Below are 25,340 nucleotides of genomic sequence, written 5' to 3'. Positions count from 1 at the left end.
ATTTATAATCGTATAAAACTACGTGGGTATGGCTAAATGTTCTATCTAACTAATAATATTCGACGGAACAAAACAAAAGGACAATATGGTTTCCAATCCTTGACGGAGAACAATTAACCTATTATAAGCCAAAGGGGTATTTCAATTTTCCACCGAAAAATAATGAATATTTAATAATTTCAGCGCAGTTCAGGTGAAAGCTAGCGTTCTTATTTTTAAATTCAGATGAATCTACAAGAAGAATTTACAATCGTTAATATTTTCAGCTATGTACCTCAAGTTTTTAAACTATTTAATTAGAGGGGGCTGAAGTGGGCTAAGTTCGTTTTTTCATCATAACGAAACGCTATATTGTTGTTGGGGAACAAAAACAGCAATCGCCGTAGCATAAAAACAATTCAAGTACTTAAAACAAACTAGTCGAATAGAAAATTGATTCTTTAATCGGATAAAAATATAAGGGTAGGGCTGAGAGTTCTATCTAGCTAGTAATATTCCACGGAATTTCAAAATCGAGAAATATGTAAAATATAACTTGAATTAGTCAGTATATGTACGGTATGTTTACGAAATAAAACGGTATGTTTTGGTGTATTTCGGAGGGTCGGACGGTATATTTTAACGATAAATCCGCGGTCACACTGTGCACACAGCTCTATTTTGCGATGGCCTAAAAAAAAACAAAGCCCGTCCCGTGTAAAAATATTCAAAAAGTGTGTGTTATATCAAACAAATCGTAACTCTAGCTCTAATTAACATCGATTGGAACGACAATTAAGTGCTGAGTGCAGTTGAAAAACAATTTCTTGACATGGACAAACGGGACAAAATAACGCAAAAGGAAAAGTTTTTTTTTTCTCAACGTTCTCTTTGAACGCATTTCGTTCACACACAACACACACTCACGCAAAACCAACGCGCAGCGCATATACACAAAGAAAGCAGGCAAAAAGGCAGTGAAAATCGACAAGCGTGTGAGCGAGAGAGAAGGAGAGCGCGCGCAGGTTTCGCGGTAAAGAGGCACTCACACAGAAACACACACACGTAAAGTGAGTGAAGGCAGCAGGATAAAACAGGAGCGACGAAGATGAGCCAAAGCATAAAAGTGAAAAATAATTAAAGGTTGCCTGGCAGTGGTCGAAGGAGCGGTACTGTGCGGTGCAGCAGTGTTCGGTGTACGGTGTACGGTGTGGTGTGTGGAAAGAGTGAAACGGAGCAGCGGTCGAACAGCGATTCCCCTACAAATTGGCCATTTTGGCGTTGTTCTCCCCTCCTCTCCTGCGACCATTCTTATTTTTGGCAGTCGTCGTCGTCAAATCTCTCTCTCATTCTCTCTCTCTGTCTTTTGGTTTGGTGTTGCTCTCTCCCCCAGCCACTGCTTCAGTGGGGGGTACGAAAAATTCACATGCAACAACAACGACAAAAAACAATAGCAGCAGCAGCAGAAGCAGCAGCAGCAGCAGCGCCAGAGGCAGCAGCAGAAGTGGCAGTGGGAATCGCAGTCGCGCTCGCAGTCGACGCAGACGACACAGGCAGAGCCAGAGCCCCAGTCGACGAAATAAATGTATTTTGTATATATATAAAACGAAAAATAAATAGTTTTTAAATCAATTTAAAGAATCCTTAAGCCCCAAAATATACAATAACGGTAAAATAACATCGCAAAGTAAAAGGAATGTAAAATTTTAATTAAAAAGCAAAAGGCAAAGTAAAACAAAAAAACATAGAGGAAAACGTCAAAAACGCTCAACAAAATATTCGCCTTTTACACGATTGCAATTGAGCGTTCACGGATTCGAGAATTTCATCCATCCAAAAAAATAAAATAATAATAATAAATTAAACAAGTAAAATAAAATAATTAACAAATAAAATAAATAAGCTCCAAAAATCACACGAATACAAACGCGCGCTCGGAGCAAAGGAACGGGAAATAGAGCCAGAAACAGCGGAGCAGGGCCGCAACACCCACACACACACACGCACACACTCACACCCACACCCACACCCATACACATCAATATAATCTCAGCCTCACGCTGGCGAATCGCAGCGGCAGCAGCAACAACAGAGGAGGCGACTCCGGTGCCGGTGGAGGAGGGGACGGAGGACCCGCAGGTCCTTCAGTGGCCACTGGCTCTAACCGAAACAACAACAATAATGGCGGAGGAGCAGGCGGCGGCGGTGGTGCCGGCGGTGGCGGTGGCAACGGAGGAGGTGCAGGCGCTGGCGCCGAAGCAAACGCCGGAGGTGGAGTAGGCGGTGGCGGTGCCAATGAATGGAATCCCGAAGAAATGGACCGCTTCAGCTTCGACGACTCCATCCGCTTCGAGGAGGACTCGCTGTGCAGCTGGAGCTCAGAGCCCGAATCGTTGTGCAACAATTGGCGCGGCTGGAAGAAGCCCACCAATGCAGCCGGCGGACCTGGGGCCGGACTCGGCATGGGTATGGCACCATTTGGAACGGTCGGCGGAATGGGAGCCGGCGCTCCCGGCTCCTGTGGACCGGGCGGAAGCAGTTCGGCCATGGTAACGATGTCAGCCTGCGGCAGATATCATGGTGAGTGGACATTATTTATTTCGGTGCTGAGTGGATTGAATAATTCCTCAAGACAATACTTTAACTATAATATGGTCACCCCCCACCCCGAGATAAAAAACACACAACTTGGGGGGTTTTCTCAGAAATGTAGTATCTTGTAGTTTTGGGAGGACAGAAGAATTTTTAAAAAATGTTTATTGCGTAAAGATTTATATTTGGTGAGCGTTAAATTAGAGCTACAAATTTGTTAGTTGCGTTTTCTTATTCGAAAACAGAGGTATAGCCTTATATAGCCTTAGTGAAATACCGAACTCTGAACAGCTGACTCAACCCAAAAATAAGAAAGCAATCTAAAACGATCTAAATCAGCACAAAAATGACGATAATGTGTCGAAACACACAACACAATTCTACAGAGGAGCATGCTGGAGAATTGCAAAAACAACATGCATTGCGTGTGCATCACGAGGCACATTCGCTTGAACAGATTTTTGTTGTTTCTGTAGTTGGACTGCTCCCAAAAAGCCTGACAATCGCAGTTCTAATCGCTGAGATGTCAAAATAGACCCTTGTCTACCTTAAGCATGCTTATTAGTAGAACAAAAATGTTCATATAATCTTTCATATAATCATAAAATCATGCATAGAAAAAAATCCGGGCCGACCCTTCGCGAAATCCTCGGTACGCGAGACTTTTAATCTCTGCTTGAAAAAGGCTATGTATTTTTCCGTGCAGCAGTTATAATACCTAGAGGGAGGGGGCTGCAAAAAAAAAAATATCTTTAACGATCCTCTGTTGGTTTTATTATCTGGCTATTTTTCTCATGAGCGACATTTCTAGGATTTCCAGTTTGATGACATTTTGTATGGGATGTCAAGAAAATCGAATGGTAGTTGCGGCTTATTAAATATTATATTTATTATTAATTATATATTATGCTCGTTTAGGTTTTTGGACGAGAAAATAGGAACTCCTGTTCCTTGTTTTTCTCTTCGGTTTTGTCGTTGATCTGGCAACACTGCTCTGTCTGTCTGGCCTGTCTGAAATCATACGCATGACCTTTTCTTCGCTCTTTTGTAAATTGTGTAAAATTGGCTTAAGAGCAACAACAAGCACAATTACATTATCTGCAATGGTATTGCCTGTTCTGGGGTCTGGGGTCTGAGCCCTACCTTCCTTCTTGCCTCAGAACAAGTACAGAAACAGACCGGCCAGACATATCCGTCCAATGTCCTCGCCTGCTTATCGCTAAAGTCAAAATCACGACTTTTGTTAGTTACGTTTTTTTTTCCTCGTATTTTGTTTCTGTTTCCTTTCTTGTCTTGTGGCTTATTACGTATTTTTCGACTGTGTGTGTGCGCGTGTGTGTGTTTTTGGGCCCTTCGGAGCTAGAGAAAGAGAGCGACAGAGAGAGAGAGAGACGACGTTCTGACACTCTCTATCTTGTATCCTGTGCGCCGTCGCAGCAGCATTATCAGCATGTAATCTTTAGCTGCGACTGCGGCTGCGACTACGACGGCGCTGCTAGCTCGTCTGGTCGTCTCTCTCTTAGCTCCTCTGCCTTCGTTTGATTCTTTGTAAGATTGTTGTAGAGAGCGTCCAGTAGCCTTGGGGAGAGGACAACATACACAGAAAGAGAGAGAAAAAGATTGAAAGCATCTTCGTGCAGTTTAGCAGATGGCATGGTGTATTAGTACAAGGTGAGGTATGCGCTGAGACGATAACGATAGGGGCCTTAAGCGAGGAGAGCATGAATGCTTTTCCTTTTATTAAGACACCTTGATGGAGAGTTTATCATCCATCAAAGGTGTATTTACACTTGGTGAAATCCCAAAAAATATTTTCGCTGAACGAGAGCAAGAGTGAGGGTGGAAAAGAAAAGCCCTTACCTTTTAAAATACACCTTTCATTCGTCCATCCTCTATTCTAGGTGAGTGTGTGTGTGTGTGTGTAATGCCAGCTGCATTTTCATGCTCGAAAGACAATAACCGCAAAACGCAAAAAGAAACAACAAAATTGCTTCAAAATTATGTCGCTGCCAGCAGTGACGCTGACGTCGCCGATGCCGTCTGCTTTATCTTCTTTTTCCCCCATCTTCTTATTCCTTGCCTGCTCCTTTGCTTCATTGTGTTGTGTCAAAGAACCTTTTCAAGGATACCACCACAACGCACCGCACACCCAACACCTGCCCGAGGGGGATGTAATAAAAAATAAAGACATACAGCGACATGAACGATTCCATTCTCCCTTTTGCAGACAGCCTTGATCACGTGAAAAGGAGCGACAGGGAAAGCAATTGATTTGATTTGATCTATGTATATATGTATTCTTATATATTGTTGCCACAAAACTATCGCCTTAGACGAACCTCAGTCCGATTATAGGGTCTGAAGAGGGTTAAGTAAATAAATATTTTCTTTTGCAAATTTGTATAGCCAGAGACGAATGAACATGTTTCAAAAGTCATATTTGTTCATTACATAAAGATACTGGTTTTTACAAAAGTACCAAAATAAACCCTGAATAGATCCCAGAGGATCTTCAGATATTTTATTATATTCTATTGAAGGCTGGCTGGAGTTATATCTTTTCAAAATGCAAGATATTGTTATTTTTGTCGATATGTAACGACCCCAAATGAACCGTGTATCGGTCACGCTGCATTGCTGACAGTGCAACTCTGCGTTAGTCGGGGGCCTACGAGTATGTGTGCGTGTTAAGTGCTTGGCGTTGCCACATGTCATCATCTAATTAGTGGGTCGAGGGCTGTGTGTGTCAATTTCGAATTAAGTTTCGCTCGACCCAACGGGAATGCATTCAGTTTTTCATACTTTTCGCTGTGCATATCAGTTTCATGCACTTCCGCAGTCCCAACAATTACACGAGCATATGCAAGACAGACCAGATCCACCACAGTACGGCACACACACACACACACACCATGGAAATGATGGTTTGCATTTTGACCTCTTTTTCCTTAGTTTATCTTTTTCTCTTTGTTTTTTGTTTTGTTTCTTTTTCGAGCCAAACTTTTTGTTCTGTATAACCTGAATTTGTCATGTCGAACAACAGACAAAACCCGAAACATGCAGGCAACACAAAAAACTTTGTTGAACATTAAAAAAAAACTGAAAAACATACCAGGAATCGAATGCCGGCCCTTAGGGAGAGGGTCAGAACGCGGTCCTAGCCACTAGACCATATGGGATATGTTGAGCGGACGAGCATCATTTTCGGCACGACTACTACTATCTGGGAGGCCAGGGAACGTCGCCGTCGATGGCTGTTCAACACATGACGGATGCACAATCGGACTTTAGCAATCTAGCATACAGCACCTCTTGCCCAACTTTGTTTTGGGGAATTCGTTCCGTAATAACAAAAATAATTGGAGCATGAGGTTTGTTTTTATTATTACGAGTACTATGATTGTTACATATCTTGTTCGTTGCAAATGGAAAACAAATTGAAATGCATACGAAAAATCGCCAAGAGGAAGGAGTGGGCAAGAGCAAGGAAAGAGCAGAGCAGACCAGACCAGAGGCGAGCTCAAATAGATAGGGAAGGTGGGGGGAAAACAGAGTCAGCAGAGTACCTGCATATAAAAGAGGGGAACGGAATACAATACAAAACAAACCTGTTTGAAGCAATAGCCTTGAACCAGCTGAAAGAAACACAAACGAATCGGTTATTAAACCTTCTTCAATCAAATTTGTGTGACTCATTGGGATATTGGAATCACCATTAACATCCGAGCCGATGGCCCCAGCCCCAGCCTTAGCTAAGTCGATTTTTCATCGGACAAATGCATTTAATTGTTTTATTTTCATTCCGTTGTTGTTTCATTTATTTTCCTGCTGAGGCAAATGGAATTGAAATGAGTAAAGCAGAAATTATTTTTATATTTATGGGGGTATGAGGTGTGTCTCCGTATCCGTATATGAGGAGGGATAGGCATGAGCAATAAGTTAACGCTTGCGGAAAATGACTTTGAATAAAATGGTGCCAAAGTGTCTGAAAATTAAGCGACGACCACGACACCAGCCAACGTCGTCACGGCGCACGAACGGAGCTGGTTTGCAGCTTGCCCGACCGCGAGCGAGAGCGAGAGCGAAACCGAAAAATGAGAACGAACGAGGGGAAGAAAACAAACAAACAAACAAACAAAACAAAGAGCTGTTCAGTGCTGTCGATTCAGCTTTATTATGGCCACATTTAATGCGAACCACAGCCAGTTTATCGGAGTATCGATCACTTAATGGCACATATTTATGCATTTTTTTGAAGTGTCATCGATTTGGAAATTTCTGTATTTTCTGAACGTATTTTCATAATTTTTATATTCCTTTCCGTAAGCCAATTACGCCTAACATCCTCAATAGAAAACTGTAATTGAACTATTTCCCAACTGCGCAATTTATATGGAAAAGCTATTATTACCGAATCGATTTCGACTGAGAGACTGAGTTTTAGTTTTGTATCCTGCAGGATGGTTAATATATTTTTGTGCTTTAACGCGTGTGGATTTTCGAACAAAAACTTTTTCTAATCGAATTTCTTAGTGACTTGGATTGCCCATGTAATCATGGTAATTGAAAGGTTCATGTGAATAAGTGGTATGATTTTTAATTTGAATACTCCCATTAAGTGCACACATGCAGTACAGAAAAGCCTGTAAAGTGGCTTTACTCGTTGCGTAAACCATTTTTGTTTTTTTTAACCCCGATAGATTCCTATATGCGATTGTCAAACATATTTTTCCCTTAAAATAGAATAGATTTACGCTTTACTTGCTCAAAATTGTTGAGTATTTAATAGAATAGATGTGCAGTTCTATTTTACATAATATGAGCAGAGTCTTGGTAAATGAGAAGTAAGGTTGCTACTAGTCCTGTCCGTTAGGAGAGCCCTGGCTCATGGATGGTATCCAAGGGCTGGAGAGGAGTCCATTAACCCATAATGATAGTGAAAGCTTTCGGATCTGGTTTCTCCGGTCAAATGTTAAACGCTCTTCTCTAGATGACTCGGCTCTCTGTCGCTTAGACTGCCTCTTTCTGTCTCTTTCTTCCTCTAAATCAGCCTCCACCCTCTCTCTTTGCGTGGGCGAACTTGAACTTTTTTTTTGTTTGCTGCTGGTTGCTGCACTTCCCCTCGCTCCTTATGCTAAAGCACACAAGAAAACTTCTCTTCTTTCAGTTCAGTTCTGTTTTGTGTCGCTTCTTTGTTTTGCATTTGCTCGTGTGGGCTTTTGCGTTTTTTTTGCTTTGCTTTGCTTTTGAGCTTTAAAGCAAACAAAAAAATAATGGGAACGAGACCTTTAAAATGCAGGCCATTGTTGTTGTTGTTGGTCTCGCTCGCTTCCCCCGCGGGCACCGCTCTGTCGTCGGTAGCATTTGCCTTTTGCATTTGTTTATTTGCATGCCAATTCATTGAATTTTTGAATTTTATTTTGTTTTGTTTATCTACAACTCAATTTTGCTGCAATAATAGCGTCCACAAAGAGAGGAGGAGCACAACCGACAACAAATAGAGGGCTAAAAATGCGTGGCCAAGATACTCACGCACGCACGCAAACACACACACACACAGCCAGGCGTGCATACGTGCAAGAAGGTTTTCCCTCGCACGCACATGTATGTATGTATGTGCATACACAGCGAAGAAGCAGCGACAGCCAGCACGTTGTTGACCTCTCTCTTTGCACTGCTTTGCACTCCTCTGCACTCCTCTGCTCTGTGCTCTCTTCTCTATGCTCTCTGTTCTCCTCGGACTGCGCTCTGGGCTCTCCTGGTCATTGGCCGTGCGCCATATAAAAGTTCTTTAATTAATAAATGTCTGACATGTGTGCATACATATGTACATATGTATGTATGTGTGTCTGTCTCTCTGTCTTGTCTTGTGTGCGAGAGAGTGCGTGTAGCTTTACCCCGCTTTGTTTGTCTTTAATTATTGGCCAAGAGAGAGAGAGAGAGTGAGAGAGTGAGAGTGAGCGTGAGCAAGAGAGATGTGGAATTAGTCATTTCTGATGCTCCTTAATCAATGATACCATATACTCTCTCGCCAGAGTATAATGCTGACCTTTCCAATTCATTTGCATTGCAATGTGAAGAGAGCATTTATTTACAGCTGCTTGTCCCTGGGTGGCAACGCCACCAATGAGCATAATCTTTCATTTAATTTGATTGGATTTCCTCCATGTCCTTGAATTGCTGCGACTCATGAAATGGGCTGGAAAATAACGATATACGTATGGCCATTTGCATTGGGTTTTTCCTTGAACTACAACTCTCCCACTCCCCTCCAGTTGAGTGTAAGCCGAGGGGGGGTGTCTCACTGGAGCAAAGATATTTCAAAAATACTATGCAATAATTACCACTGTTGCTGGAGGGGGGGAAAGCTTACAAAAATTCCCTTTGAGTTCAAGCGTAATTGCTTTCGGCACTCTCATTTCATTTGATCCTTTTCCCCCATCATCTTGTGGAATGTAATTTGAGGTGTCCTTTAATCTCTAGAACTTGTCCGACAGGCATTTCATTTCATTTCATTTCTTTTTCCCTCTCTGAGGTATAATTTTGGTTTGCTGGACACATTTAATTAAGTTTCGGTTTCTTTGTGTTGTGTTTTCCACAGAGGTTTCCACATTGGCCGAACTGTCCGCCCGCTGTGTCGCCTCCTACATACCGTTCGAGCTGGTGGAGCATGTCTATCCGCCGGTGCCGGAGCAACTGCAGCTGCGCATCGCTTTCTGGAGTTTCCCGGACAATGAGGAGGACATACGGCTGTACTCCTGCCTGGCCAATAGCTCGGCGGATGAGTTCAATCGGGGCGATCAACTGTTTCGCATGCGAGCTGTCAAGGATCCCCTGCAGATAGGTAAGAAAGGATCTGGCTTGCTGGCTTCCTGCTCTGAACACTCTGATAAACGGCTCTGCTTTCGCTCTTACAGGCTTTCATCTGTCGGCCAGCGTGGTTAATCAGACGCCGCGTGCGTACTTTAATGTGGCGGTGACCTTTGACCGGCGTCGCATCTCCTCCTGCAATTGCACGTGCACCTCGTCGGCATACTGGTGCTCCCATGTGGTGGCAGTCTGTCTGCATCGCATCCATTGCGTGAGTGTCCCCATCTTGCACGACAGTTATCCTCCAGATACCCGCCCAAACTGACTTTCTCCCGTCTTTTCGCTTTACAGCCGCAGGAGGTCTGCCTGCGTGCCCCTGTCTCCGAGTCCCTGACACGCCTCCAAAGGGATCAGCTGCAAAAGTTCGCCCAATATTTAATCAGTGAGCTGCCGCAGCAGATTCTGCCGACGGCCCAGCGGCTCCTGGACGAGCTGTTGAGTGCCCAGCCGACGGCCATCAATACGGTGTGCGGGGCCCCAGATCCGACGGCGGGGGCATCGATTAATGACCAAACCAGCTGGTATCTGGACGAGAAGACGCTGCACAACAACATTAAGCGGATCCTCATCAAATTCTGTTTGCCCGCCCCGATTGTATTCAGGTATAATCCGAACGCTTTTAGTCCGCTTAGAAAGGCTCTAATCCCCCCCTTCCCCCTCCCTCTGCCCATCTCCATCGGCTTTCTCTTTGTCTCTGTAGTGATGTCAACTATCTGACCAATTCGGCTCCCCCAGCGGCGGCCGAATGGAGCTCACTCCTGCGACCGTTGCGGGGCAGAGAGCCCGAGGGCATGTGGAATCTGTTGTCGATTGTGAGGGAGATGTACAGGCGGTGCGATCGGAACGCGGTACGTTTGCTGGAGATCATCACGGAGGAGTGTATGGCCTGCGACCAGATACTCATATGGTGGTTCCAAACGAAGCTGGCCCTGATGATGGGCTCCCATGGACACAGCGGGGGTAAGCACTCGAACACGCACTCGAATTCGACGGCCCTGCAGCATGCGTGCAGTTCGCTGTGCGACGAGATTGTGGCCCTGTGGCGGCTGGCCGCTCTGAATCCCGGCCTGGCGCCGGACGAGCGGGACATGCTGCATGCCCAGTTCACCGCCTGGCATCTGAAGATACTCGATCGGGTGGTGAAGAGCCGCATGATGCCCTCCTCGTACACGAACAAGCACCAGATAAACTCCCGCTCGGACACGGAGCTCTTCATTGGCTTCAAGCCGGCCATTGAGGCGTGCTATCTGGACTGGGAGGACTATCAAATACCGGGCGTGACCCACACCCACGACACGAATCCCATTTACTACTCCCCCTTCACCTGCTTCAAGCACACGGAGATCAAGGGCGACGGTGCAGCCATTCCCCCGGGCACGCTCATTGCCACCCAGGCCCTGATGAGCAACAACAAGCACTACAACTACTTTAGCTCCTCCAACGAGCATGCATCCGGTGGCCTGCATCCGGGTGCCTTCAAGCAGCGCCTGGATCGACCCTTCCGCGACCGACTGTATGCGAGTCCTGCCATCGAGTCGCCCATCCTGGCCGGAGCGGGACGCCAATATTCCGCGGGTCTGGGACTTGCTGCCGAGGCAGGTGGCAGCAGCGGCGTGGGAGGAGTGGCGGCAGTAAACGGAGGAGGTGCTGGAGCAGGAGGTGGCATGTCCAATGGCGAGGCCGATGCCGCACAGCAGCAAATGCCGAGCAGCTCGGCGGGAGCCAGTGGATCGGGAGCGGGCCCGAACGTCGTAGGAGGAGGAGGCGTGCGAAGAGCACCAGCAAGTGCTGGTCGTGCCGATGGCAACCGTTCGAGCGCCAGCAGCGAGGGATTCTGCGAGAACGACGACTTCGGAGGCGACAACAGCAGCAGCCACAACTATTGCACACCGGCGCAGGCTGTGCCCGGCCAGAAGTCGACCCTTACCGAGTCCGATTCGCAGAGCAGCTTCGATGCCGTCTCCCAGCAGAGCAAAGACGAGCCCGGCCTGGGGCCCGGCGGTGGCGTAGGCCCCGGCGGTGTGGGTGGTGCCGGGGAGCAGGGAGTTTGCTCCACCTCGGACACCTCGTCGGCATCGTCATCCTCGTCGGCATCGACGGCTTCGGGCAGCTCGAACAGTTCCACCTCATCCATGCTGATGGCCGGACAGGAGGCAGTTGTGGAAGGAGGCTCCTCGACGCAGCAGCCAGCCCGAAGGTTGAGCAAGGACGAGTCCTTCAGCAGCAGCAGCGATGACTTCGCCCATGCAGCGGTGGGAAGAGGCGGAGCCATGCCATCTGGCAGCGGAGGAGTGCCCATACCAGCAGGAGGCGATTTGACGCCTGTGCCCAGCACCTCGGCAGCGGCTCGAGCGGCACTGGCGGCAGGTTCTGGCTCCACAGCCATGGGACAGGCAGCCGTGCAGACGCCTCACCTGCCAGGAGCAGGGATCGGCATCGGCATGGGCATGGCAATGGGCATAGGACTGGGAATGGGAATGGGACTGGGAGGAGCATCGATGAATCCACACCCACCCAGCGGCAGCAGCGTCTCCCACTCCAATTTTGCAGCGGCCCGTGCCCTGGCTGCCGCCGTGGCTGTGGCCCACGACAAACCGCACATCTTCTCGAATGTGCGGCCCACAGAGGATGCGTGGGACATACTGCTGGCCCGGGCCGAGGGACTGCATGCTCACGGCCATGGCCAGGAGGCGTGCATACTGGCCGTGCGTCTGGCCGAACAGATGCTGGCCAATCCCCCCAATCTGCTGCTGGAGCTGCCGCCCGTGCCCAAGCGGAAGGGCAAGAAGCAGAACGTGAATCCGATCTCCCATCAGCTGACGGTGGTGGCCTCGGCCACCCTGTCCAAGTGCGCCTTCCTCTGCACGGTTCTGTCGGAGAACTCGGAGCACTATCACATCGGCTTCCGGATATGCCTGTTCGCGCTGGAGATGCCTCGACCGCCGGCCAGCACCAAGCCGCTGGAGGTGAAGCTGGCCAACCAGGAGGCGGACATTTTGGCTCTCCTCAAGCGCCTGCCCCTGGCCGCCGCGGAGCTGCAGGTGATACGAGAGCGGGCCGAACAGCTACGCAGCGGCACATTCAAGACCCGCGGCGAGGCCCTGCTGCCCATCAATCTGGCCACCTTCATCTTTGATGCTTTGGTCACCCTCAGTCAGCAGACCGTGGGCTCCAGCTCCGTCTCGGTGGCGGGATCGCTGCCTAACAAGAGCCTGGTCAGCTGCGGTTCGCGGCTGCTCCTCTACAAGCAGAACAACGACGAGAATCTGGGCTTTGAGGCCGCCGTGGCCGCTCTGGGGCTGAAGGCCAATGTCTCCGAGGCAGAGCATCCGTTGCTGTGCGAGGGAACGCGACGACAACGTGGCGATCTGGCCCTGACCCTGCTCTACCACTACAAGGACGAGCCCCGGAAGATAGCCAAGATCATGGAGAAGCTGCTGGACAGGGATATACACACCCTGCTGAAGGCCCCTCTCCTCTCTGCCTACTACTCCAGCAATCCCCCGGTGCGGACGCCCAGCAATCAACCCTCGCGGCGCGAGGAGCACGACTATGGGGGAGGATCCAGTGGAGGCTCTGGCTGCAGTGGAGGTGGAGGAGCATCGAGCTGTAATCCCGGCTCGGGCGTTGTCAATCTCTGCGAACTGTTGCCGGCGGACTATGGCAGTGTGGGTGGCAACAGCCGGCCCCATAGCTCGACCAGTGCCGAACTGGAGCTGAGCATGTGCGCTTTGAGCATGGCCATCAGCAGTGCGGGCAGCCAGTCCGGCCAGGGCATGCTCCCCGGCGGAGGAGGAGGCGGTGGTCAGGCGGGCGGCGGCGGCGGCAACTCGGGAACGGGGGCCAATGCCGGCACCTCTGGCAGCGGCGGCAACAGCAACAACAACAATCCCAATGGTAATCCCAATGGCTCCGGAGGAGGAGGCGGAAGCAACAGCAGCGGCCGGAGCAAGGAGAGCCGATACAAGGGCAAACGGGCCTACCCCTCGATACCCAACCAGCCCTCGGAGGCGAGCGCCCACTTTATGTTCGAGCTGGCCAAGAACGTGCTGACAAAGGCCGGCGGCAATAGCTCCACCTCGCTGTTTACGCAGGCGAGCACCAGCCAGAACCACCACGGACCCCATCGGGCGCTGCACATGTGCGCCTTCCAGCTGGGTCTGTACGCCCTCGGGCTGCACAACTGCGTCAGCCCGAACTGGCTGTCGCGCACGTACTCGTCGCACGTCTCCTGGATCCTCGGCCAGGCCATGGAGATTGGGGCGCCGGCCATCAGTTTCCTGATAGACACCTGGGAGGCGCATTTGACGCCGCCCGAGGCGGCTGGCATGGCAGATCGGGCCTCACGCGGCTGGGACAGCAACATGGTGTATCCGGCCGCCGAGCTGGCGTTGTCCGTCCTGCCGCATGCCGCCGCCCTCAATCCCAATGAGATACAGCGCGCCATACTGCAGTGCAAGGAGCAGAGCGATCTCATGCTGGAGCGGGCCTGCCTCACCGTCGAAACGGCAGCCAAGGGCGGCGGCGTCTATCCGGAGGTGCTCTTCCAGGTGGCCCGCTACTGGTACGAGCTGTATATGCGCGTCTCTCCCAACAACAGCGAGCACGATCAGCACGAGGACCCCATGGACCACTCGGCGGTCAGCCTGAGCGCCCTCATCGAATCCCAGCAGCAGCACGAGATGCAGCAGCAGGTGGCGGCTCACCAGCAGCAGCAGCAACAGCAGGCGGCGGCCCAGCAGCAGCAGCAGCAACAGCAGCAACAACAACAACAGCAGCAGCAGCAACAACAGCAGCTGGGAATGTCGAATCCCGGAGGGCCAGGAGCGGGTCCCCTTTCTGTGGCGGTGCCCTCGCCCGTTGTCACATCCGTGAACACGCCGCAGGCTTTCCAGCCCGGCGTCGGAGTGAACGTGGGCGTAGGCGTGGCTGCTTTGGCGCCCATCGGGCTGGCTCCGTATGCGCCGTACAGCTTCTGCCAGGGAATATATGCGCATCACCACAATCTCAGCTACCCGCCGAGCCAGATGCAGATGTACATCTCCGCGGGTCCACCGCCTCCGCCCCAGGCCTACGCCGGATACCAGCAGCAGCCGCAGCAGCAGCCGTCGACACAGCAACAGCAACAGCAGCAGCAGCAACAGCAGGTGCAGATGTCTGGCCAGGCGCCGCCGGGTCATCCGGTGCAGGGCCACCAGCCGCCGCCAGCATTCCAGGCGCCGCCACCGGGCGCTTTCCAGGCACTGCCGCCACAGGCGTATCAGGCCCTGCAGGCGGGACCGCCAGGACCGCCGATGGGACCACCGCAAGGCTATTACGGACCGCCGCCTCCGCCGCCGCCCAATGGTCCGCCCGTTGGAGTGGGCGTGGGTGTGCCCATGCGCCAGCATCAGCATCAACATCCCGTGTATCCATTCATGCAGCAGGCGCCACCACCTCCGCCCCAGCAGCAGCAGCCACCTCCCTCCCAGCCGCAAGTGCGACAGCGTCAGCCACATCAATTCACGTGAGTGTCCATACGTGCACTGGCGGAATATGTCGACCAAATGTATAATGTATATATTCTCTCTTCCACAGATCCACTCAGCTGCGTTATCTGCTGGCCGCCTACAATGTGGGAATGCTGGCCATGGAGACGCTGGCGCGACGCGTTCACGATGATCGTCCGCAGGCCAAATATGCCCGCAATCCTCCATACGGCGAGGATGTCAAGTGGCTGCTGAGGATCAGCAAGAAGCTGGGCACCCAGTATCTCCACCAGTTCTGCATCTGTGCTGTCAACTCGATCGTGAGTCCGTTTGTGCTGCACGACGTGGCCATTGAGTCGGCCCACTATCTGGGCAGGAATAACCATCAGCTGGTGATGCAGCATCTGCGTTCGGCGTTGACGCCGCTGGTGCAGAAGTGTCAGCAGATGTGAGTAGACCCCAGGGAGTGCCAGGAACACCCGATCTCTGAATGTGCGTTTCTTTCTTTCAGGTACATCCAGTGCATACACCAGAAGCTGTATCATCTGACGCAGGGGGATTACGAGGAGTTTGCCAGCATTGTGGTGGCCGCCAGGGCCGCTTTTCAGATCACGCCCGAGGGCAGTGCCCAGTTCAAGGACTGGCTGCAGTCCATCAAGAGGTGGGTTCCATCGAATTGGGGATTAAAAGGAAAGTTTTGTACTCATTAATTTTTGGTTTTTTATTTTGTGTGACAGATCGAAATCCTGCAAGAAGGAACTGTGGACACAGATCAATGCGGCGCTCCAAAGCAATTCTAAATGACAAAGACTTGACTCCTGCACTCTGATGACGGCAGTGGCAAATGCAACAGCAGCAGCGGCCGCAGCGGCGGTAACGGCGGCGGCCGGCGGCACCACCACAACGACAGTTGCAACAGCCACCACAACGGGATCGAATACAGATGCAGGCAGCAGTTCAGAAGCAAAACAACAACAAAGCAAATCAACAACAGCAGCAGCAGCGACCACCAGCAACAGCCTTGGCAGCGGTAGCGGTAGCGGCATTGGCAGTAACACGAACAAAACCAGCAACGATCCGGCAGCAGGGAAAACAGCCCTACACAGGAAAACACTACATTATCTACTGGAGACGCCCACAACCAGCACAGCCTCGCCTACAGCAGCAGCAGCAGCAGCGGCGGCAACGGTGACAACAACTGCTGCGGCAGCAACAACAGCTGGAGCTGCCACAACATCGACAGCAACAACGTCAGCCCCGTCCGGACAGGGCTATGTGCGTCCACCCCTTCTGGGAGGTGGACCAATGCCACCAACAACAACCACACCGATGGTGGGTCCGCCATTAATACCCAGATCAGCCGCTGCAGTGGCAGCAGCAGCAGCGTCCGTGCACGCTGCCTATCAGTCGCTGTCCTACTATCAGGCGGCGAATGTGGCGCGACAGCTGGCACAGCATGCACACAACCACCATAACCATGTACATGGCCACCCGCTGGCGCCCCATGCACACCCCCATCAGTACCAGCTGCAGTCCCTCAGTCACTATCATCAGCAGCTTTAACAACGTGCCAGCGGCGCTGCCCCTGGCGCGCCTAATCGCATCCCTCCAGCGCTTTGGCAGTGGTGGCCACAAGGACCCGGCTGCTGTCGCCTGCATCCGGCCGCAGCCGCACTCGCATCCGCCTGCCCATGCGGCAGGCCCCAACCCAATAGCGCAGGAAATGCACGTCGTCCGCCGCTACTGCCACTGCCGACAGGCGAGGGACAGGCTAGTGATGATGGTGCTTCTGCCTCTTCTGATGATGGGCCTGCTAGTGCTGCTGGTGCCGCTGCTAATGATGCTTCTGATGCCGATGCTTCGGATGATAACCCGGTGACGCCCACAAAAACCACCAAGGCACCAAAATCCCCTGAACCCAAATCTCCCACATCCCCATAGTCCCCCAAACAGCCCACAAACATCCCTCTGAAACAACAACCACCGCACTTAGTTAATGTTAAATATAATTTTGTACGTTAGTTTTTAGTTCGAGTTTATTTCGAATTTCTTTCGTAATCGTATCGTATGAATTTTTGTATCCATTAACTACAGATTTTGTGTGGTTCGTATCTGTGTGTGTGTATGTGTGTGGGTTTGATATATTAGACTGAGAAATCTGCCAACAGCAACAACAACAACAAACAACAACAACAACAACAACCGCACACCCAGACACACAACAAGAAAAGCCACAGAAAACAGACAAAAAACAGACCGAAAAAAGAGAAGACGGAACTCTTTATGACTTTGTTTTTGAGAATGTGTTCAGTTAAACTAACGTATTTATAGACGATCTATCTAATAGTTTTCTACCCTCTACTATCTGTAGCTCTAACCACGTATATATCTTTCTTATTGTATGTGTTTTTTTTTTATATTATTATTTTTCGATCTTGAATCAGAAGTAATTTTCTCTAATTTAAGCCTAAACCTTATTTTTTTATTAATTTTACGATCTATAGGATAAGTGGAAAAAGAAAAACAAAACACTTTATACGAAATTTTATATATATTTAATGTATTGTGGATAAGCAATGTTTAGGATTTTCAAATTTTTTCTGGCATAACAATATCAACATATATATACCTATACATAGTTCTATATATATTCGATATACTTCTATGTATATAGTATAAACAATGTTAATGCAATCAATCCGTGTTTAATCGAAGTAGTAGAAGACGTTATTGGGGAGCAGTTGAGCAGTTTGTTTTAAATATTTACACCCCAGCAGCAAAAGACTTGGCCAGATCTCAATACAAATAAACACTATCAGATAAATTGTCAGCTGACGATGGGTTTCAGAGAATGTAGGACCCAATCGAACTGCTCTAATATCAAAAAACCATTAAAGCAAAGCCTCTTCCTTGCTTCAATTTCCAGAACTCTCTCCGTTCTGGCTGTAATAATTATCCGATCACAATCTGTTTACCTTCAATATTGGATTCCACGAGACTTTCAATCAAACATCGAATTGGGCTGTTCCTAGCTTTCATAGTCTCCAAAATTCAGCTCTTCGTATAATCATCTGGCAATCTACGGGGACAGTTTTGTTGAGAGACTGGCGGGGAAAGCGTTATTCTGCCCAGTTTCATACATTTTCAAATATTAAATATACCCTGTTGTTATTTTTTTTGCGAGTCCTGGGAATATCTTTTGAAAATCTTTTCGAAAACAATTTCAGCTTAATTGCGGAAATTGCTTTGTCAAGATTTAAACAACAAATTTGAGCGCATCGTAGGGCCGGCAGGACATAAATATGTACATCTATCTATATGGGAGTATTAGAACCCGCGGAGAGCAAATATTTAAGACAAATTGCCGCTATTTCTTCAGCCTACTTATATTACTTTATCCGGTGGCAGGCAGACACTCATTGGACCTGTTTGTCAGTCTCTGGCCACAAGATAATGACGAGATTTGAATACTGAAACAATCTAAACAGATTTCTTTATAGTTTATAGACATTACCTTTTTCATATTCAATATATAAATTATATTATAGTTTTTTGTTGATGAAGCAAACACATTGATCTAGAATTTTGTTAGGTGGAAAAAAAAGAGCAGCAGAAAACTTTCTATTTATACAATTTAACAAAAAAAGAAAAAACCACAAAAATCAAACAAAAAAAAACAATTTTTTTTTTGCTTTACAATTGTGTTTATTTTTTAAATACATTTGAATTTTATCAATGCTTTTTTTTTATTATGTCTATGAAACATAAATATTTTTTTAAAAACATCAAGTTCTATATTTATACACGCCCAAAAAAAAAAAGATGGAAAAAAAAATTTTTATATATACACCTAATGCAGTTTTGAATAAATATGGTTTTTTGGATTTATTTCAAAACGCAACAAAAAAAAAGCGAAAAAAAAACAAAAACACAAAATAATTAAAGTTTGTTTTATTTGTCACACATTAATTTTTTATTTATTCGGGAACCAAAACTACACCTTTCCGAAAACTGCAAAACATTTACAGAGCTCAAATGTAAAACATTTATTAACGTTAGCATTGTTATTTTATTTATGCAATTTCTTAACATTTCTGTAAATTAAAAACTCCACAGCTTAAGAGGGAATTTACTCCAGATTTTTGCCACATTTTGTGGTGATTACAATTTATAAGAAATTTATCACAAAAATATTTCTATCTGATCCATTTGGAATTTATTGAGTTAATGATCTTTTATTTACGTTTCGCGGGACAAAGCCCCTTTACTAGCGAGGATCATCATCAGACTGCGGTCCATTTCATTGATTGCTTGTGCTGGTCAAAGCAGTAGCCCAATACCCCCAACCTGCCCCAACCATCATCCCATAAGAAACCATCCTTAAAAGCATCGAAACAAAACTATAAAAGAAACTGCCACTGTCCTGAGGATTGCGTAGTGTCATAGTTATATGTACTATAATACTTACTACATTATATATTTAGGAATACAGTATCGCGAGTCCCCGAAACCGAAACCAGCCCCCCGTTAGCGCGAAGGTTGCGCCAGGGTCGATCTGTGGACCAGTGAGGCCCTGGCCATCCTCTTAGTCCTCAGTCCTCGGTCCTCAGTCCCTGCTTAGAGATTGTAAATAAAAAAAATCGTATATAAATATTGTGAATCTCCTTCGTGTTTTTTTTTTATAAAATCGTAGACCACTCCAGAGAACATGTGGATAAAATACTTAAGCAAGATCGAATCTCGGATTATCGGCAAGCAATCAAGTAAGCTGTAAACATTTAGTGGGGAAAGTTTTATACAGGCAAAAATAAAAACATAAATGAGAAACGAAATAAATAAATATTAAAACGAAACGAAAAGAAAAGAAAGAAGATATTAAAAGAATCAACACACATAGGTTTATTTCTATATAAAAAACGAATGCAATCTGTACATTGAAATAAGTAACATAACTGTTTTTAAATTATATTAAAAAAAAGAGAGAAAACTCTATATATACATATATAGATCGACATATATATTTATATTTATATATATATACATATATAGTTAACTTTTTTCCATGAAAAACAAAACCAAAACAATTCAAAACCAAATGATTAACGAGAACCGGATACACCCAGCTTTGTTTAACCGATATTTGTAAATTATACACGCTATAATCCCAATCAGAAAAGTAGTAATCGTAGAGGTAGACACGGAAAATATTGATTAAACTAAAGGAACGAAAGCCATAGACAGAACACCAAATAAACCAATAAGTGAAAAGCAGCAGGAAAAGTATATGGAAAACTTTATACAAAAATATGAATAATTGAAAACCAAATGTTAACGTAGCCGATTAGCCTTTAGATCACATTTAGCGCATATTTTACACAAGCGTAGTGAACCAATTCCACATAAATAGTAGGTATAGCCACCAGAAATCCCCACTCACCTCGAAACCTTCCCAACTCCCCTCATAGATTAGGAACTGAGTAAATCTGAGTAAAACCATCCATTGAGAGTGGAGTGAGCTGAGGTTTCCCCAAGCTGTTTTGTTATTCAAAAAAGTCAGACCCCGGATTCAGGATATACGATATATGTCACCAGCCTCCGTGAAAGCGATCATTATTTTCTGTGGGGACTTTATCACTTTAAAAAAGTTCATATGTATATTCAATGTTCTCAATTTATTTGTGAACATATTCGCTCCGGGAACTCCTTTCCTCAAATTCACTCGATATGTGTGGGTACCTCAATACCTTAGGCAGCCACATTAACCTTAAAGCAAACCCAAGAGATGCAGTCATAGATATAGAAGACTATCTGAATCTCAGCATAGCAAAGTGTATATAGCCTCACAACACACACACACACACACACACACACACAACTAAACACAGACAAATGCAGACGAAAACTGGTGCACTCGGAGCTGATGGGGGACTGGATATGGTCCGGCTATATCGCTCTGCAAATCAGCTCCCTGTTGGGATCCGCACAAATTATACATATATACATATACGGACACAGACACAACTACAGACAAACACGGGCATACTATACTTCACGTTAATCTTAAGTCGGAAATAAAGCATTACCTCATACTTTAAATACTTATGATGATGAAAGTTACCAGTAGTAGATCACTCAATATACATACATATATATATTATATACATAGATATACATATACACATGCATAGATATATATACATCTATATATTACAAGAAAAATTCTTAGAAATAGGACATTTTTTTGTAGCAATCGAACATAGGCTTTATGGAAATGCTATCATTTGATTTGTTGTGAAATATGGACGAAGAAATCGATATTTTGGGGAGAGATAGCCGTCATCTTTGGGCTTATGAAAATTCTTTGAGATCGTTCTAGATATCAGATCTCTCTCCGAGCATCCGCTTTAACCTTTAACCTCAGACTTGTTTCGGAGGCATTTGGCATTTGCGTTACTCCTGGCTATTTGTACATTTTGCACTGTAAAAACTAAAAAAAAATATACATAATAATTTGAAAAACAAAAACAAAAACTACGAAAATAGCTTCAAAACGCGCAAAAAGTTTATCATGCAAATATATCTACATAAATATATATTATATATATATATACATATATATATATACAATGAAACGACGTTATTTATATATACGCCTACAGAAAAATGAGTAAAAAAAAACCAACAAAAACTATTATATACAAAATATATATATACATACATATATAAATATATATATATATATATATATATATACAATACTTATTTACATTGCATATTTTAGCGTTTTATTCGACTTTGGAAAATAAAAAAAAAAACAACAAAAAACCAGAAAACAAACCATAGAAACGCGACAAAAGTGTTCTTTTTAACTAAAAGCTGGAATAAAGTCACCAAAAAATATACATATATAAATGCAAGGAGATGCAAAGGAAGAAAATAGAAAATAAATTAAGCAAGAATATTTATACACGGAAATGCATTGGCATGTTGAAAGCTTAAATAGAAAACCACTAAAATAAAAACTTGAAAACTAATTTTACAAAACGGAAAAAATAATACAAGTTTTTGTACCAATCGCTGTAAATATGTAGCAAAAAGACGGAACACACAATTTTGACGGGTCTCGGATTCATATTTTCCCTTGATAAAAAAGGAACGAAAAAGCATTCCAACAATCCGAAGCTTTAATCTATTGCCACACAGACACACAGCTATGCTAAAAAGCTTTAAAACAAATTAAAAACATTTCTCTTAACAATTAAAAAAACACGACTTTTACGAACAGAAGAACAGAGACTCTGCCAAAATCAAGCAAACCAAAATAAATACCCAAATTCTTCTTTATGTAGCAAGAAAGTGTAAGCCACAGAATAATACGGAAACTAACTAAAAAAAAAAATAAAATATAAAAACCAGAATCAGAAACAGAAACAAAAAACTGAGACAGAGACAGAGAGAAGACGATATGGGAATCGAGAAATAAAATAAAAAAGCTTATTTTATATATTCAAACATACAACAATAAAATAAACGAAATGACCATTAAAAGAACTAAATTATATATGAAAAAATTATAAGCAGAAATATATATATATACATACATACATCATATGGTATATATGAATGATTTTAAACCATGTAAAGATCACTGAAGAAACGTTTTTTCAACTTTTAATAGTTTTCCGAAAGTTAGTGAGCGAGTGAGAAGGAGAGTTGGAAAGTGCGAGGGAAGAAGATAGAGAGAGCTACAGACGCCCATTATTATTAACTAATTTAATATACAGTATGCTGTATACATATATATACATAATGAATATAGTATATACATATACATATATCTACTATATTAAAATGAAAAACTTAAAAAAAAAACAAAAAATTAATTTAAATGAAATGATGATGAGTAATAAATATACACCGCAAAGGCAAATGAGTAAACAAAAAGATACATTTTAAAACAATGAGAAAAAGATCGAAAAAAATACACAAAACAGAACACTCAAATAAAAAAAAAAACAAAAAAAAAAGAAACCAACAACAAAAAAAACATAAAAATCCATGACTTTTCATTAATAATGTGAGCCTCTACCGGGAACTGCATATTTTCAAGGATCTGTTATTTTATGCGAACGTTTTAAGGTCCGTAAATGTTTGTATTTCACATTCTAAGCGATTGGAAAACTTTATAATATTTTTAATAGTATACCCTTATATCTCGGTCAGATAGGCAAATCGGCGAAGGATATACTTTCCCAGGACCATGAGGATCCAATTTGCGAGTCAATATGGGGTACCCTGCATGCGGCACTCATACTGATTTTTTCTGCTGCCCCCCTTATAAAATGCGACTGTGCACCGTTTTCGGCACCATCTTAATCATCCGCTCCGATGTCTCAACCGGTGGTCCTTACACTCATTCCATATCCAGCTGTAGAAAAAAACGGGTGGAAATTTGCTAACAGAGTCCTCTTCCAAACCTCGAAAAATTAGCCAGGCTTTGCCACTTTGCAGCAAATGAAAGTGTGTAGTGAGACGCGGTAAAGCCAATCGCAAACAGAGGTTAAGGCCACAGCCGTAGGGGGCAACGATAAATAGTAATAGTTCCGAAATTTGTTATTAAGACGTGAGAACAAGAATCTGATCCATGGCTCCGATGTAACGGTAGGGGATGCACGGGGAGAGATGGAATTGTCTTATATTAGAAAGTGGGAGGAGCATGATAAGTGGTACCAAATGTCTCTTTGGGTCAATTGCGATGTACTTTCAATGTAGTCTGATCGGATAATAATGCGGAAGTGGAAGGGACAGACCTCCGGAAAAGGATCCTACGTAAAAGACGAGATAGGATACAATTTTCCTGTTAGATCATCATAGTAGGGATTGGCTCCAAAGGGTAGTTGGCTCTATTACGCAGGTGTTTAGTGTTGAACAACGTCCGTATATAGGGGTAATGGCCACTGTTGCGCACCAGTGCGATATAGGGGCAACTCTGTTGCGCACCTTTGAACGCACTACGGAAATACTCTGTTAAGCCAAAACCGGTAAAACATGTTCCTTTTTATATAATTAATTTCATAGTCTCGGGTGTGTTATGTCCTCGGTATGTACGCGGTGATAAGTCCAGAGAAAGCTGGATGAGATTGGGCCGGAACCTGCAGGCACTCGTAGTGGTCGAGCATTTGAAAATGTCCTAAGGGCTTTCTGTGTATTTAAATATATTATTAGTAAAGTATGGTGATTTACCGTCCTCAAATGCATATATATATATATATATATATATATATATATATGTATATATCTCGATAAATATGTTGTCTACATATGGGAAGCAAGTATAAAGAATCATTGAATATTTCATAAGTAATACCATAATACACATGTAATTATTTCCAATAAAAGAAAGAAAGTAGAAAGTAATTTGTATGGGTTACCAGGAAGGTAAGGAGAGTGTTCTGATTTTAGTATATAATAAATAAGCAGGTATTTCAACTATAAGCTCATTCGATTTACATATAAAGGAATGCATTTAAAAGTAGCAACATGGAAAGTCAGTGCATAGACCGCCAATAGTAACATAATTCAATTAGAAGGAAAGCAAAGAAAAGCATAGAAAGTAACTTTTAAAGGGCCACCAGAAAAGTAACATATAACATAGCGCCGGTAAGAAGTGGAGGTAAACATTTTGTATCGATGAGTAATTTTGATATCAGCTGTCTGTAAAGCGCATTGGGGATGCTGCAACCCCCCCTCCAACGATAGTTGGACTGCAACGACTGCACTCCGGAGGTCCTGAAATTTTCGTCGTTCCGTGTACCAACACTAGTGCGTTCAGCAGGAAAGTTATTGCGTAGTACTCTACTAAGGAGAAACCCACTTAAAAGAAAAAGTCAAGTCTTTTGCTGATTGCGATCCGCCAGGCGAGAGGTCAACTCAACCTACATCTGATCTAAGCTTCAAAGGCAACAGGTTCCGATAGCAGTGAAAATATTATCGCGCACTATACAACTGTTGCACTCGCAGTTGCAGTTGCAGTTCCAGCTCTGCCCTCAAAACAAAAACAGCTTCAAAACATCAACAAAACGCGTGTGGACGTATAAAAAGTGATGAAGGGCATACATAGAAGCATCGTAGTTGCGGTCAAATCGGGAGAATGCTTCTTGGGCATTAGACAGACGCTGAGGACTTTGAATCGTGGGGAGGCTAAGCTGGTTGTCATCGCCAGCAACATCCCCACAATTATGCGGATTAAGCTTGAGCAAAGCGCCGCAATTGCCAAGGTCAGGATCCAGAATTATGGAGGGACCAACAAGGAGTTGGGCATCGCCTGCGGCAAATCCTTCCGTGTGAGCTCCTTGGCCATTACCGATGCTGGTGATTCGGACATCCTTGGCCCTCCATCGGCTTACAATTAGATGCTGAAAATTAATGTCT

The 25,340-nt window shown here is 45.3% G+C and overlaps 1 protein-coding gene and 1 long non-coding RNA gene across 2 annotated transcripts; one reads left to right on the top strand and one right to left on the bottom strand.

Annotated features, from left to right (window-relative positions):
• The first annotated feature begins 582 nt into the window (after positions 1 to 582).
• On the top strand, positions 583 to 17,161 carry Dora (zinc finger SWIM domain-containing dorado). Its single transcript, XM_001354661.4, has 8 exons — positions 583 to 2,559; positions 9,173 to 9,415; positions 9,489 to 9,652; positions 9,733 to 10,043; positions 10,142 to 14,947; positions 15,019 to 15,357; positions 15,421 to 15,570; positions 15,647 to 17,161. Exons 1-8 carry the CDS (start codon positions 2,295 to 2,297, stop codon positions 15,711 to 15,713), a joined length of 6,345 nt encoding a protein of 2,114 aa, XP_001354697.4. The 5' UTR covers positions 583 to 2,294; the 3' UTR covers positions 15,714 to 17,161.
• Positions 17,162 to 18,659: 1,498 nt separating this feature from the next.
• LOC117184741 (uncharacterized) lies at positions 18,660 to 19,903 on the bottom strand. Its single transcript, XR_004470192.1, has 2 exons — positions 19,378 to 19,903; positions 18,660 to 19,332 (listed from the first exon to the last, which is right to left on the bottom strand). It is a non-coding gene; the product is annotated as an uncharacterized lncRNA (long non-coding RNA).
• Positions 19,904 to 25,340: the final 5,437 nt, after the last annotated feature.

This window comes from Drosophila pseudoobscura, chromosome X (genome assembly GCF_009870125.1).
Source record: "Drosophila pseudoobscura strain MV-25-SWS-2005 chromosome X, UCI_Dpse_MV25, whole genome shotgun sequence".
Taxonomy (NCBI): domain Eukaryota; kingdom Metazoa; phylum Arthropoda; class Insecta; order Diptera; family Drosophilidae; genus Drosophila; species Drosophila pseudoobscura.
The sequence above is the reverse complement of the archived record's forward strand: the minus strand, read 5'-3'. Positions and strand labels throughout refer to the sequence as shown.